The sequence below is a fragment of the Furipterus horrens genome, unplaced genomic scaffold (genome assembly GCF_987537825.1).
Source record: "Furipterus horrens unplaced genomic scaffold, mFurHor1.1.pri manual_scaffold_5, whole genome shotgun sequence".
Lineage (NCBI taxonomy): Eukaryota > Metazoa > Chordata > Mammalia > Chiroptera > Furipteridae > Furipterus > Furipterus horrens.
The window spans coordinates 149,830,148-149,846,047 of NW_028327175.1; the positions used below are offsets into that span (position 1 = coordinate 149,830,148).

Consider the following 15,900-nt stretch of genomic DNA (forward strand, 5'->3'; position numbering starts at 1 on the left):
TATCTTCTACTTGCCAATTTGGTAGTGATTAAAAATAAACACTAAACTTGTTTTTTTACAATGAGATAGAAATGACAGAAGCTACAGTAGAGTAGAGCAAATCTGAATATAAAATCCTTCTTCCTTTTCTCCTTGGGAAGAAGGAAAATGCAAATGCCAACTCTATAGATGAGGACGGACCCCCCAAAAACAGAATTTATTTATAAAAAATTGTGCATTTATTCTTACATGTTTAAACTTCAGCCATCTTCAAAGTATTCTCCATTTAATGAAATACACCTATCGAGACCTTTTTTCCACTGCTCAAAACAGTTTTTGAACTCGTAGATTTTGATGCCTTTTAGTGCTTCTGCTATTTTTTGTTTCACCTATTCCACACTGGCAAAACATTTCCCTTTGAGGACTTTCTTCATCCCGGGAAACAAAATGAAGTTGCTCATGTAAGATTGGGTGAACAGGGAGGGTGGAGTATGCGGGTCATGCCATTTTGGGTCAAAAACTGCTGAACACTCAGCGCAGTGTCATAAATCACCCATCATGAAATGAGCAAACATGTTGAAAGAGTCTTAAAAAAAAATTCACTGAAGCTGAGCACAGCCTCTCACAAGAATGCCAGCTGATACACACTAATACAGACAGGTTCCTAGCAGGGTAAGCCTGTACAAGGGGCCCGCCCTCCAGAAGATATTCCTGGTTGTTTGGGATCCTCCCTTGTACAGCAGGGATACAATATAGTACGTTCACTAAGTGAACGTTTGCCCTTCTCATTCCTACTGCCCAATAGGACTCTGGACTTGGCCTTCCTCACACGGTAATAAACTGAGTCATTCCTTCAGTAAATAAGCCTGAGTGGTTTATTTAACATTTATTTTGACTAGCCAAATGTGTTTTTCTTTACCTCACTTTTGGGTTCTTCCTATGTTTTATGTGATTAGAATTCCTAAAAACTGCTAGATTATAGATTAATAGCCTTCAGTAAATGATTCTTAGGTTAAGGCCTACTGAGAGTTGGTTTAGTGTTTCCTTTTAGATCTCTGACTTCTATTTTTTTTAAGTGAAAAGTAAAAATTTCAGATTCTCATTTCTATCTTACCCTCTAGGTTATACACATCAAAAGCTTTGGAGATGCAGAGTTTTTAAGAAGAAAGAGTATGATGTTACAATGCATCTAGCAGCTTGCCACAAGTGCTTTTACATGAAATAGGTAAATAGGAAAATGGCGTATGATCTGAGCATTGAGATCTTTGCTGATTTTTCTACAGGTCATCATCTCTAGAAATAAATATGAACACTAATTCACTCTGAAAACTGCTAATTGCAAATTATCTCTCTAGAATAGAGTTTAAGGCATTTTACTATAAGGAAGCCTCACAAGGCAATACCACACACTGGATAACAAGGGACACATTTTAGCTAGGCCTCTCTGGGCATATATTGTTATAGCATTTTTCATTTTTAGGCAAACAGAAAATAAGTTCTAAAACTCATCCAAAAAGTCTGATGGACTAAGAATAAATATTCTATCTGGAATAGTTGAGGTTCATTCTGACTGAAGTCATGGAAACAAATTAATTATTCTGATTTTCTGGAAAACATCTTAGAAAATAATTATGATATTCATTATTTGATATGATGTAACTTACATGTAGATAGAATTCTGAATATTAAATGAAGAGAGCTGATTTTTACATATATACATATATGTATTTATGTGTGTGTATATATAAATCATAAAGATAGAGAGTATTATAACTAGATTTAGTTTTTCAAATTCTGGAAAGCTCTATTTAGGACAACAGATTCCGATGAAGCTAGTCTGTCAGAGATCCAACGACTGGCTTTTGTGAACCTTAGATCTAAGAGGGCTATTCTATAATATTCCATAGGATTAGACTTGGCATTTGTATAATAAATAAAAGCACATTTACTTTTTATATATACATGGAGTATTACAAGAGATTACATTGACTAGAAATAGAGTTAAGTTTAAGAGCTTATGGATTTAAGAGATAAATCTATTATTTATCTGTTAACTTATGGAAAGTATGTAGAGAATCTCCATAGTTTCTTAATTTTTTGAGGTTAAAAATCATGAAAATAACTACCAGGTATGGCAAAATACACCACTTCATGCTGTTATAAGCAGACTATTAAGTAAGATTTCTCAGTGGCTTTACCAATGCCATGGTTACCATGCTCAAAATATTTATATACTTCATGCTGTTGATGACAGTGTAAGATTACATATTACTAAAAATGAAGGAAGCTTGTATATTTTAAACGTATTTTCTATTTATAATTATCGTAAATATAAATTAAATACAGGGTGAGGCAAGAGTAGGTTTATAGTTGTTCATATGAAAATAATGCAATAATTAATAATACAAGAATAAATTGTGTTTAGTGTACTCACAATTATAAACCTACTTTTTTCCCACCCTGTATAGTACTGATATTGTTTTATAACATATTAAGCATAAAAAAATTCCTATAGCAAATTTTCTACTGTCGGAATACAGTCCTGACACTGAGAAGCGGACAATTTCCCAGTATTCAAGGATGAAAAAATGTAAACATTTGAAACATTATGGAAAAATCCAAAGTGAAAAAATGTAAATATTTGAAATATTGTGGAAAAATCAAAAGAACTACAAATAACTACATAGAAAAGATGAGATAACTAGTTCCTTTAAAGAAAAGACAAGGAAGAGGGCACACAGAGAGTTGAAGAAGGCTTATTTAGCTCTTCTTAATGAGTATTTTTGATTGTATAAATTATGAGAATATGAGTCCCGAGTTAATCAAGCTCTTCCCACCATAACTAGAAAGTGTATTAGGCATTGACCATCATCTTCATTTCTACACCTCCCCCAAAGAAAAAGGCCAGGAGGGAAACCCCTGCCAACTATGGAGCCAAATGGAAAAATAGAAAACCTTGCTTCTGCTTTCCACATCAATCATCAGCCAATTCTGAAAGCAGCAGCAGATGAAAGGAGAATTAAAAGTAGACACTGAGCCTCCAAATTTGGGGTAAAGAGGGAGGGAGGGAACAAACGTGTGGGCCAGCTTATGTCAAATACATGCTTCCTGAAACTTGACTAGTAATTGGATCCAGAAACCTACGTAGCAATGAGGCTGGACATTCTATTTGAGAACTCTCAATCTGCTCAAACCAGCTTGAACAAATAGTTTTTCTAGCCTTCCAAATAACTGTCAACAATTATATTTATAGTACAATTCTATAAATATACTACAAACTACTAACTTGTATACTTTAAATGGGTGAGTTTTGCCCTAACTGGTGTAGTTTAGTGGGTTGGGCATTGTCCCACAAACTGAAAGGTCGCCAGTTCAATTCCTGGTCAGGGCACTGGTTGCAAGTGAGGTCCCTGGTTGAGGATACGTGAGAGGGAACCTGTGGATGTTTCTCTTCCTCTTTTTTACCCTCCCTTCTACCGTCTCTCAATTAAAATCTTTTTTTTTTTTTTTTTATAGGGGGTGAGTTTTATGGTATGTGAATTTTATCTCAATAAAACGGTCAAAATTTTTTAAAACAAAGTATTGTAAGCACATTCTTATGTTTCTCTCAGGTTACAATAATTTACTCAGCAAATTGGTAGGTACTTTCAATATTTTACTACTTTGGATTTAGGAATTATATCAAGCTTTACAAAACTCTACCCTCAGCACATTAGATGCCCAAATAAAAATAAAAGACCAGTAAATAAATTATGTCATTAATTTAATACTATGTAAAGTACAGTAATACAAACCACAGTATCCAACTAAAATCGAATTAGATATTGTTGACCCATGAACAACAGGGGTTGGAAGTGTGCAGGTCAATCCACTTCTTAGACTTTTTCAATAAATAATGTAAACATACTTTCTCTTCCTTATGATTTTCTTAACATTTTCTTTCCTCTAGCTTACTTTATCGTAAGAATACAGTATATAATACATATACAAAATAAGTGTTACATTATTAGTAAGGCTTCTAGTCAACAGAAGACAATTAGTAGTTAAGTTTTGGGGAGTCAACAATGTTATACATGAATTTTTGGCTGTGTGGGAAGGTGGGGGGCTGGGGTCAGCACTCCTAAGCTTTACATTGTTCAAGGGTTAACTCTATTTTCATGATCCTGTAGGCTAAACATGTATAAAGGTTTCTGATCTTATATTTGTTTCATTTATAATCAGAAGGATAAAAACAGAAAGATGATTCCATTAACTCTCCAACAAAATGAAACAAACAACCTGCATGGTACAACAGTTTTGTCCAACTTCTTCCAGAGCTAACAAAGTACGAAAGGAACAGGAAATCCCGAGACAACTGTTGTTATATTGAACCACTCTATACATGTATACTTCCTATTCCCTGTCCTTTTTCCCTTTCTATTTCCATTTTCTCCCATCATTTTCCTCACCTCGTCTTCTCATTTCAGTAGCACCAATATTTCCAGTTATATTCAAATAAGAGTATTAGTTTGCAAAGCACTCTCACATAACATAACCTGCCATTTTCACAACTCTATGTGGTATTATTCAATTTGTAAATGAAAAAGGTAAATCTCAAACAGGTTAACAAATTAGCCATGTTCACAAAATCTGGAAATAAGAAATAAGCCAAGTTTTTTACTTTATAAAGTTACTGCTCTTTCTGTATTAGCACAAAGGTTCCTCAAGGTTATTTAGTATTAAAGACGAAAAAGGTTGTTGACTGCCACTGCCAATGAGCCTCTGATGTTTAACTTATGTGCTAGTAATCCTAAACAATAAAATGTGATTTTTAATAAAACTACTTCTCTTATCCACATTCTTTCTGTATACTCTGCTTTTCAAAATACAGTAATGATGTTTGCTCAGTTATTCTACCCCTGAGCATTTAATTATCTTGATATCTAATCTAATGCTATCAGTGGCAACGTTTCTTAAATCTTCAATGACACTTTCTTGAGGAATAATGATTTGCTCTAAGTTAAACATCAATCAGTTGCAAAATAAATTGAAATTTAAGTATCTTACACGACAATGGAAATCCCTATGATCATAATGATTTGTAAAATAATTTAAGCAACCTGCTGATCTGAATCAGAAACTTGTATCTGGGACTAAGACAAGAGGTAGGGAGGGGAAGGGAGAGGAGGAGAGGGGGAGGAAGAGGAGGGGAGAGGAGGGGAGAGGAGGGGATGAGGGAGAAGGGAAGGGGAGAAGGTGGAAAGAAAGGGGAGGGAGGCTTGGCTCACTTGTTTTTTCCTCCATACAACTAAAGTACAGGAGAATCCTAAATACCCAGGGGAACCATGGATTTAGTATTACCTGAGGATATTTGCAGGGAGATACCATGATTCCCTATTAATGAAACTTGACACACAGTCAATGAGTCAAAGGAAGACAAAGAACTGAGGAAAAGAATAAGCTCAAACTGGAGCTCCCTTCTTTCCAGTTATCAAAATGTGGTTCAAATACTATCTACATTTAAAAAGCGTATAGCTTTTATTTAAGCATATCACTGAACTCCAGCATAAATGTGCATTATCAAAATGTCTGAGCAGTGAGCCTATTAATTTGTATTTTAACAAGACTATGGGTTATTCTTCAACTTAGTCAAGTTTGAAACTCTTATCACATTCATGAACCTTCACTAGTTACATAGTCAAGCTGTTTGTTAAATTCTGTCTATTCAGTCAAAGGCCCTAAAGTGGTAAATACTACTTCAAGTATTAACTAATATTGAGAGACAAATGCTGTGCCCTTACATAGATCACAATTTGTCCTCTGTGAAACGTACTGGTATTTTTTTTAAATACTGCAAACTAAAGCCCATGGTAGGGGATGAAGGAGTGGAATAGGAGACAAGGAGGAATGTATGTAAAGAAAATATAATTTATGATGTTTTTTCCTATTCAAAATGCAAAAAAGAAAATTGCTCACAAAGTAGGAAAAAAGAACATCTGTAAATTAATACAGTATTAAGTACTAGTATACATTATTTTCATTTAATTATAACAAACTGATCAATAATTTATATATGCCAGTTAATAAACTGGTTATGAAGAGCGAAAGTAGAGGATGATAAAAAAAGGAAAACACACACATATTCTGTTTTTATACTAGGCTTACTTTTATACAAAGCCTTTTAAAAAGCCACTCTCCTGAGTTAAAACTAAAAGATAAATTGTTAGGAAAAGAAATTACCATTTGGTGCAGTGGGAGGTGACCAGATGCCATAATATTTTGGCAAATATTTTCGTAGCTCTAAAAGAACACCATCAGTACAATCAGCAGCATAAACCTGAAATAAGAAAATAAAACTTGCATGTTAGTTTCTTATAACGCTCTATAATTACCCTATACATTTCTCAACTGAAATAATACTGTTATTCATAATTTATCTGGCATGAGTTTCAACTGGAAGTACATTTGGAATAAGAAAAAAAGAGTACTGTGTTTCCAATGAAAAACTATGTATTGTTTAGAGGACGTTCTTGATTATCTAATTCTAGCCTTTCATTGTCCTTGAACTATTTCACGACAAAAGAAGCTGTAAATAACTCTTAGCAAGTGCAAAATAATTCTTGTACATTTATCTGCAAATGAATTCCGGCCAGAGAAGGTTCAATGGACTTCCCTTCACCCTCTATGGTAGGAGGGAGTTTAGTGTCTGTATGTAAATTCATTTCAACTTCCCTTTAGTTCAGTGGTTCTCAACCTTCCTAATGCCACAACCCTTTAATATAGTTCCTCATGTTGTGGTGACCCCCAACCATAAAATTACTTTCGTTGCTACTTCGTAACTGTAATTTGCTACTGTTAGGAATCGTACTGTATCTGATATGCAGGATGTATTTTCATTGTTACAAATTGAACATAGTTAAAGCATAGTGATTAATCACAAAAACAATATGCAATTGTATGTGTTTTCCGATGGTCTTAGGCGACCCCTGTGAAAGGGTCGTTCGACCCCCAAAGGGGTCGCGACCCACAGGTTGAGAACCGCTGCTTTAGTTTATGTAAATTTTTGCTTCTTTGACTTTTCTATTGAACAAGTTTTAACATCTGCCTGGTTCCCTCATTAAATAGTAAGTTTAATAAAATCTTTCACACACTCTTATTTTATGTCTGTAAGGGAACTGTGATTTTACCTTTAAAAAAATATATCCTTTGGCTCAATGTATTGTAAATCTAATCACTGCTCATCTAATTCCTTGATTTATAAGTAATAATTCTAGAAAATACTAGAAATGTCTAGCTATCCTAGAACTAGATTCTTAATTTTGTTCCTTGAAGAAAATATTTTTGTTTTAAAAACTTGTAAGATATTTAATTATTTCAGATATGGTTTATCTAAAACCATTAAAGTTCACTGCTATAAAATGCTAATGAAATCCTAGTATTAGAGTTCTTTTATATATATGAAACCATATTCATGTTAAGTGGTTACATATAAAACAGTTCTACAGAATATAACTCAGGTGTGTCAGAGATTCACCAAATATTCATGTGATACACTGTATTTTCCAGCCTCCCCTGTAGAAATGTGAGCAGAAGTGATAGCAGTCACTTCCAGGCCAAGATAATTAAGAGCAGGGTGTACATTATTATCCCTCTGGTTCCTAGCACAATGGCAGTGAGGGCAATGTTCATGATGCAACAAGATGGAAGACCCAAGTACATCCCTATGTACTGACCTAAAGAAGTTCATGATACATTTATTAAGTGAAAAACATAAAAGAATTAAGGAGTCCTCGGCGTCTGCTCGCGGAACCTTTCGCGGGAGTCCTCGGGCCCACCAGGAAGAGCACCGGAAAGCACTTGTGAGAACGATTTAGAAAGGAAAGCGGACCGATAAACCATGGCGTCTGTGGTTGCTCTTTGCAGTGGCCCAGGGAGGAAAAAGCTGATGCACTTCTTAACGGCCGCTGTCAGCCTCCCACATCCCGGAACTCACGCCGTGCTATGGAAAAGTTGTTCACAGTATCAGCGGGTAACCAGCAATGAGGACCTGCCTGTTCCAATGGAAAATCCTTATAAAGAGCCTCTTAAAAAATGCATTTTGTGTGGAAAACGTGTAGATTATAAGAACATACAGCTTTTGTCTCAGTTTATTTCACCATTTACTGGATGCATTCATGGAAGGCACATAACAGGTCTTTGTGGGAAGAAACAAAAAGAAATCACAAAAGCAATTAAGAGAGCTCAAGTAATGGGGTTTATGCCCGTTTCATACAAGGATCCTGCATATCTCAAAGACCCTAAAGTTTGTAACATCAAATATTGGGAGTAAATTGTATAAAGTTATCAATAAACTTATTTTAAAATAAAAAAAATAAAATAAAATAAAAGAATTAGAAGAGCAATGAAGTAAACTTTCTCTTCTTTTTAAATATTTTTTTACAGTAGTAGAACTGGCATTTACTATATGCCAGACAAGATAACCTAAAAACCTTTCTAGTTAGAAATGTAGGATAAAATAAAACAAATATTTTTTAAATGCACAACTGAGCTCTCAAGGAAAGAAAAGGACATTCCTAGGCATCTAAAATAAAGAGAATACCAAATGTTAAGCTGAGCAGCTGTATTTGGCTTTCACAGAGGTCCACACTTAAGACTTAAAGCAAAGGGTCTCTGAACTTCAGGTCCAGGCAGAGATGAGGACAGCTATACTGAAACAGGGAGATCACATAAAAGTCTAAATACTGAATAGTTAAAAATCTTGGCATCCACCCTGGCCAGGTAGTTCAGTGGTTTGGAGTGTCATCCCCATATACTAAAAGGTTGTGAGTTTGATCCACAGGGAGGCAACCAATCGATGTTTTTCTCTCTCTCCCCTTTCTTCCTCTCTCTCTAAAATCAATTTAAAAAACAAAAAAACACATCTTCTGGTGAGGATTAAAAAAAAACAAAAACAAAAAACCTTGTCCTGGCCAGTGTAGCTCAGTGGATTGAGCGCCAGCCTGCGAACCAAAGGATCACTGGTTTGATTCCCAGTCAGGGCACATGCCTGGGTTGTGGTCCAGGTCCCCAGCTGGGGGTTTGCAAGAGGCCACCACACATTGATGTTTCTCTCCCGCTCTTTCTCCCTCTTTTTGCCCCTCTCTAAAAACAAATAAATAAAATCTTTAAATTAAAGAAGAAAGGAGATCCAAGATGGCGGAAGAGTAAGTGGAAGCTACACTAACCTCCTCCCAGGACCAGTCTGGATTTACAACTTAATTTTGGAGAAATCATCTGGAATAACCAACGGAACACTAGCTGGAAAGAAGTCTTATAACCACGGAGAGACAGAAAAGGCCGCTACATCACAACGTGACCGGTAGGGAGTGCGGAGACGCGGAAGGGCTGGCTGGGCTCACACGGGTGGCTGCTGAAGGGACTGAGAAACAGCTCAGCAGCCGGGGATTCCCCCTGAGAAGGGCAGGGTCTAAACCCCCAGCTGGGCTTCCCAGCCTACAGCGACAGAGTGGAAAGTAAAATAGTATCAGCTGTGAAAAGCGAAAAGCCACAGGCTTTCTTGCTAGCCGGAGAGAAACAGCAGGAGAAAAAGAGCTCTTAAGTGGATCACATACGAAAATATTTTGGCCACCACTTACCCTGGGCTCAAGCAGAGGGAAGGCAGAGAGGACTGGAGACACTTGGGGAGAATTTGGCACGGTGGCTTTGAGGGGAGAACTGGAGGAGCAGCTGACTGGGTCCCAGTGCTGACTCATCCCCAGTACTGCGGGTAGACCATTCCCCTCCAAGTGGCGTCAGCCTGAGGGGAAGCAAAAGCCCTGCCCACAGGAATTAAGCTGCCACACCCACAGTCCTTAAGCCTGACAGCTAATCACAGATTGAATAGATTAACAATCAAAGAAGACAGACAACAGCAGTAGATCCCTGGAAGTCTCCAACAGGCTGCCTAGGGCCAGACTGGTACAGGATCTGACGCCACCAGAGGCAGATCCAGGAAGTGCAGATCATTCCAAAAAGCACCAACAAACAATAGGAGTCAAAAAAATGGGGAGACAGAGAAACAACCTCCCATCAAAAGGAAAGGTAGAATCCCCAAAAAGAGTGCTAAATGAAATAGAGGGGAGCGAACTATCAGATATGGAATTCAAAACATGGATTATGGAGAAGCTGAATGAGCTCAGCGGAAACTTCAAAGAACTCCAGAAAAACTACAAGGAACTCACAGAAAATTACGTGAGCATGAAAAAGGACATAGAAGCTATCAATAAGAGCCAGGAGGAAATGAAAAATACGATCTCTGAATTGAAGAACACAGTAGAAGGAATTAAAAGCAGGCTAGAGGAAGCAGAAGATCGGATCAGCGAGCTGGAGGACAACCTACACAAAAACTCCCAGACAATGCAACAAAATGAAAAAAGACTGAACAAGACTGAAGAGGTTCTAAGACAGCTGCAGGACAACATGAAACGTAATAATATCCGTATCATAGGAATTCCAGAAGGAGAAGAAGAAGAGGAAGGGATAGAAAACCTCTTTGAAAAACTAATGACAGAAAACTTTCCTAACATGACGAGAGAAAGAGTCACGCAAGTCCAGGAAGCACAGAGGGTCCCAATGAAGATGAACCCCAACAGGCCCACCTCAAGACACATCATAATTAAAATGGCAACATTCAAAGACAAAGAGAGAATCCTAAAAGCAGCAAGAGAGAAACAACTAATAACATACAAGGGTACTCCAATAAGGCTATCATCAGATTTCTCAGCAGAAACACTACAAGCCAGAAGGGAATGGCAAAAAGTATTCCAAGCAATGAAAAACAAAGGCCTACAACCTAGAATACTATACCCAGCAAAGCTCTCATTCAAAATGGAGGGTGAAATAAGGAGCTTCCAAGACAAAAGAAGGCTAAAAGAATACATCTCCACCAAACCAGCAATGCAAGAGATGCTAAAAGGTCTGCTCTAAGAAGATAAAGAAACAGAGAGAGACAGAGAAGAACACGAGTACAAAGGGGAAAAATGACAATGAATAAGTACTTATCGGTAATAACCTTAAATGTAAATGGATTAAACGCTCCAATTAAAAGACATAGGGTAGCTGAATGGATTAGAAAGAATGACCCACATATATGCTGTCTACAAGAGACCCACCTTAGAACAAAAGATCTACACAGACTGAAAGTAAAGGGATGGAAAAATGTATTCCAAGCAAATGGACATGAAAAAAAAGCTGGGGTAGCAATACTTATATCAGACAAAACAGATTTCACAGCAAAGTCCATAAAAAGAGACAAAGAAGGGCATTTCATAATACTTAAGGGAAAAATCCATCAAGAAGATATAACCCTTATAAATATATATGCACCAAACTTAGGAGCACCCAAATATGTAAGGAAACTTTTGAAAGACTCCAAGAAAGATATAGACAACAACACACTCATAGTAGGGGACTTTAACACCCCATTGTCAACAATGGACAGATCTTCGAAGCAAAGAAACACCAAAGATATGGAGGCACTGAACAACACTCTAGATCAAATGGACTTAGTCGATATATATAGAAGTTTTCACCCCAAAGAAGCAAAATATACATACTTCTCAAGTGCACATGGAACATTTTCAAAGATAGACCACATGGTAGGACACAAAACAAGCCTTAACAAATTCAAGAAAACTATGTAGCAGAAAGAAAGAAGGAACTTCTACCATTTGCAACAACATGGATGGAACTAGAGAGAATTATGCTTAGCGAAATAAGCCAGGCAACGAAAGAAAAATACGTTATGCTGTCACCTATTACAGGAAACTAATGAACAACACAAACAAATGAGCAAAATTGAACCAGAGGTATGTAAACAAGGAGTAGACTAACAGTAACAAGGGGGGAGGGGGGAGGGAGAAAAGGGGGTAAGAAGGGGAAGTGTAAAATCAAAGAACATGTATAAATGACCCACAGACATGAGCAACTGAGTGGGGACTGAATGTGGGGGAAAGGAGGGGCAGGATACAGGGAAGCAAGAGGGGAAAAAAAAAAATAAAAGTGAGACAACTGTAATGGAAAAACAAACAAAAAAATTTTTTTTAGTGGGGGAAAATGAAAATATGAAGAATGGAAATGCCAGTTCGGTGAATATTAGGACAAAGATTTTCCTTCACGTTGTATATTTTTCTCCCTATTTGATCTCTCCAGAGTTTGGCATTCTAAACAAGTAAGTAATGACTTAAGTTTCTTTGCATGGACCTAATAAGACCAGTTGTTAATAGAGGTTCCTTTTTCTGAACAAGCCTTTGACTGGAATGTCAAGCCTAAAGGAGACATGCTTGGGCTCATGTTGTTACCAAAAAGCCCTAAGGAACTGGGAATGACTTTCAAAGGTAATAAAAGCCCGCGAAATAAAAGGCCTGCTGCCATGGTTGGTTGTGCGGTCCACAGCAATCTCTCCAGGGAAGGAACGAAGGTTGTTTTCCTGAAAGATGGCTAGAAGGGACCTTAAGGCACAATGGAAAACCAGAAAGACTTGGAAAGGACAGGTGTGTACAGGCAAGGATGAATGCCAGGTATGTGGCCCAGCTTCTGTGCACTGAAGAGCAGACTGAGGGCCACCCTAAATGTTCCTTGGGTAAGTTCCAGCAAAACAGAACTAAAGATCATAAGTGATCATTTGCTGCTCTTGTTATGCTTATGCAAATGAACAGGATAAATTAAAAATGGACTTAATGTAGTCCCTTTAAAGACAAGGAGAGTAATCTTAAGGAGAAAAATCAGTATTCAAGGAAAATCACAATGATCAGTGGCAGACTGTAAAGTAGGGCAGCTAACCGTCTTAAAAGTTTCTTCTCATTTAAAAAAAGGTTTCACTTGAAAATTAAACCATATCTGTGATATCACCAAAGAGATTCAAGTTGCAGGCAAGTAGAAGGTCAAGTGCCTTGCAACTGTATGTCTTCCCAATAAGACAGTCTTACAGATTTAGAGACTTTTTTGTTGGTTATGTTACATAAATTAACATGTGTTTTCTGTTTTCAAAGGGCATAAGCCTATGACCGCATTACCTGAGTGATTGTCTGTACGCATAAGCCTCACTTAATCCTCTCTGCAGCGCTGCCTCCGGAGACTCAACAGTTTGGCTGAACTAAATGGCTGAGTTGGTGAAGAATGGGGTGGTCTGTGGGCTTCACTTTAAAACTGAATTCTCTTTTCTATCCTAATGGCTTGGACAGAAAGGGCCCAGAGGTCTGAGAGGGGGGAAACATAAACTATTTCCCTCAGCCCAAACTAAATAAAATGGGCAAAAGGGTTTTGGACAGGAGAGATGTGCCTAGCACACCTTCCTCCAAAGAAGCCCTTTTTTTTTTTTTTTTTTTTTTTTTTTTTTTCTCCTAATGTGGAACATTGAAAAATTAATCCCTGCCTTTTGCCACCTAGTAGTTATGGATTGAATGATGCTTTTTAACCCTTTTTGCCAAATCTGTTGCCCCCAGAACACAACAAGGATGCCAGCCTGCTAAACCAAGCACGCCGTTGTCCGGAGACAGCCAACTGACCTGGAGTCTGCACAATCCTTCCCCATGTGGGAAGGCCACCCTCCCCTCCACACCCCCACTGTTATTAGGGATTTCTGGACCCAAGGGTAGGTAGGACGACGACCATGTCCAGCTTGAAGCAGCTAGAGGAGCTTGAGACCTTCGCCCATTGTCCTTTACAAGATTACAAAGGGTCTTAATATCTGAGAGGGAGGGATAGTTATTTTTTACGAACCATGGGTATGGACTTGGTGGGGGATGCTGGGGGAGGGAGATACTGGGTGGAGGGGAGTAAAGGGGAAAAAATTGGAACTACTGTAACAACATAATCAATAAAATATACTTTAAAAAAAAAATAAAATAAAATAAAGAAGAAAAAAACCCTGGCATCTTCTCCCTTCCCATACCACCACATTGCAACAAAGCTGGTGGCCAAGCTGATTGGGAGAAAGAGAGGAAGCAAATAAACAATATGAGGAATAAAAAGAATCACAACTAGATACAGCAGATATTTTTAAAAATACTATAAAAAACTTTATCAACTGGGAAACTTTGTATAAAAATCTAATTAACTATGTTTTTACTATCACATTAAAAACAACAACAAAAAAATCAGGACATTTAAGAAACTGAATCGCTGGTTAAAAATATATCCCTTTCTAGGAACAGAGAAAAGAATGAAAGGGAAAAAGAAGGATGGAAAGAACAAAAGGAATAAAGAGAGACAGGAATAGGCAAAAGGCTCTGATGAATTTATAGGTAAGTTCTATCAAGCCTTTAAGAAACAAAATTCTTACATAATAGAATAAGAAATGCTCAACTCATTTATGAAGCTAAAAGAAACTGAATATAAAAACCAAACAAGGACAACAGTTTAATCTCATTTATGAAGCACAGCTATACAAAATTTGAAATAAAACACTAGCAAACAAAATTTAATAATGCATATTATTAAAAATAAAGATATATCCTCACTGGTTTTATTCCAAAAATGAAAGGTGATATAACATTAGATTATCTATAATGGCACTTATGACATTAATAAAGGAGGAAACACGTACCATCATTTCAACAGGTATAAAAAAGGTAGCTGAAATACTTTCAATACCTAGACATATTTTAAATTGTTACCTGAAATGAATATATAAAGGATGCTGTATGTCTTCTCTTTTCCACCTCCACAATATTCTACCCAAGAAGCTGACCTGAATCAAGGCCACCTTGCCCTCTTGTCATTGTCTCTTACTGGTGCAAGAGAGTGGAGGGTAGAAGAGTTGAAGTCAGGCTATTTAGTTCTCTAGTTCCCTCTTTATCAATCCATATCTTCTCATAAAGTTACCTTCCTTGAGTTCCAGTAACCACTCCCTCTCTTTGCCCTTACAGGCCTAGGGATTGTATAGCATTCTCTCTTTCTGGTGACCTTAAACTCTGGTGACGCCTTTGTCAACAACCCCTTTACTAAATTGACAAAGTACATCATTTGTTTCTTAAGAGAACCTTGACTCAAACAAAAGGCAATTTCCTTAACCTAGTGAGAAGTATCTACCAAAACCTTACAGAGAGGCATACTTTAACACGGAAAAGTTAAAAGCACTTTTGTTATACGAGAGGAGGATACCCCCATTATAGCTTCTACAGAGCCCTGAACTGGAAGTCCTTGAAGAAGTATATGGATTCAAAAGGGACAAACAAAACTTCCAATCACAAAAGATATAATTGTTTATATCAAGAATTATCAAAATTGTTAGAGTTTCAGATAAATACAAGTTAAAAATAGTTCAGCAAGATTACTAGACATAAGGACACTAGACAAATATCTATTTCATTCTTATATTTTAGCAATTATTGGAAAACTTAATTTAAAAAATACTGTTTATAATTGAAACCAAATATAAGGTACCTAGAATTAATCCAACAAATTATGTATAAGACTTTTACAGAGTAAATATAAAATACTTTCTTCGAAAAAGAGGCAGTATGCAGCAGTTACAAGCATATATTCTAGAGCTAGATTTTCTGTGTTCATCCTGAGATTACCATTTACTTTCGCATGATCATGATCAAATTATTTAAATTAATTATGCCTTAGTGTGCACATGTATAAAATGAGGAAAATACCAGTATCTAGCCCATGGGTAGTTGTGAGGCTTAAATGAGTTAATATTGGTAAAGCATTTATAACAGTACTTGTATTTTTACTTTAGCTTGTATTTTTTTACTTGTACCTAAACTTCAGAGCTCAAGTCATAAAATTTAGATGAAAACATAAGCATATTTATAACTTTAGATATGACATCAAAGCACAAGCAACAAAAGAAATAACAGATACACTGAGCTTCAATATTTAAAAACATTTCTGCTTTGAAAAACATATGAAAAAAGTGAAGAGACAACCCAAAGAATGGCAAAAATATCTGCA

The 15,900-nt window shown here is 36.8% G+C and overlaps 2 protein-coding genes across 4 annotated transcripts in view; one reads left to right on the top strand and one right to left on the bottom strand.

The window, feature by feature from the left end:
* IPMK (inositol polyphosphate multikinase) overlaps window positions 1-15,900 on the bottom strand; it is a 49,994-nt gene that overhangs the window by 15,720 nt on the left and 18,374 nt on the right. For both annotated transcript variants that reach the window (XM_090278048.1, XM_090278047.1), the window contains exon 3: window positions 6,199-6,295. In XM_090278048.1, coding sequence (XP_090134174.1) covers window positions 6,199-6,295 — 97 coding nt within the window. The remainder of the gene's footprint in view (window positions 1-6,198; window positions 6,296-15,900) is intronic.
* Window positions 7,773-8,324, top strand: LOC150010096 (small ribosomal subunit protein bS18m-like). Of its 2 annotated transcripts, XM_090279292.1 has the most exons (2): window positions 7,773-8,011; window positions 8,151-8,268. In XM_090279292.1, the coding sequence occupies exons 1-2, from the start codon at window positions 7,856-7,858 to the stop codon at window positions 8,205-8,207; spliced, it is 213 nt and encodes a 70-aa protein (XP_090135418.1). In that variant the 5' UTR covers window positions 7,773-7,855; the 3' UTR covers window positions 8,208-8,268. The 2 variants fall into 2 exon arrangements, with proteins under 2 accessions (XP_090135418.1, XP_090135417.1); XM_090279291.1 differs by having other exon boundaries at window positions 7,798-8,324.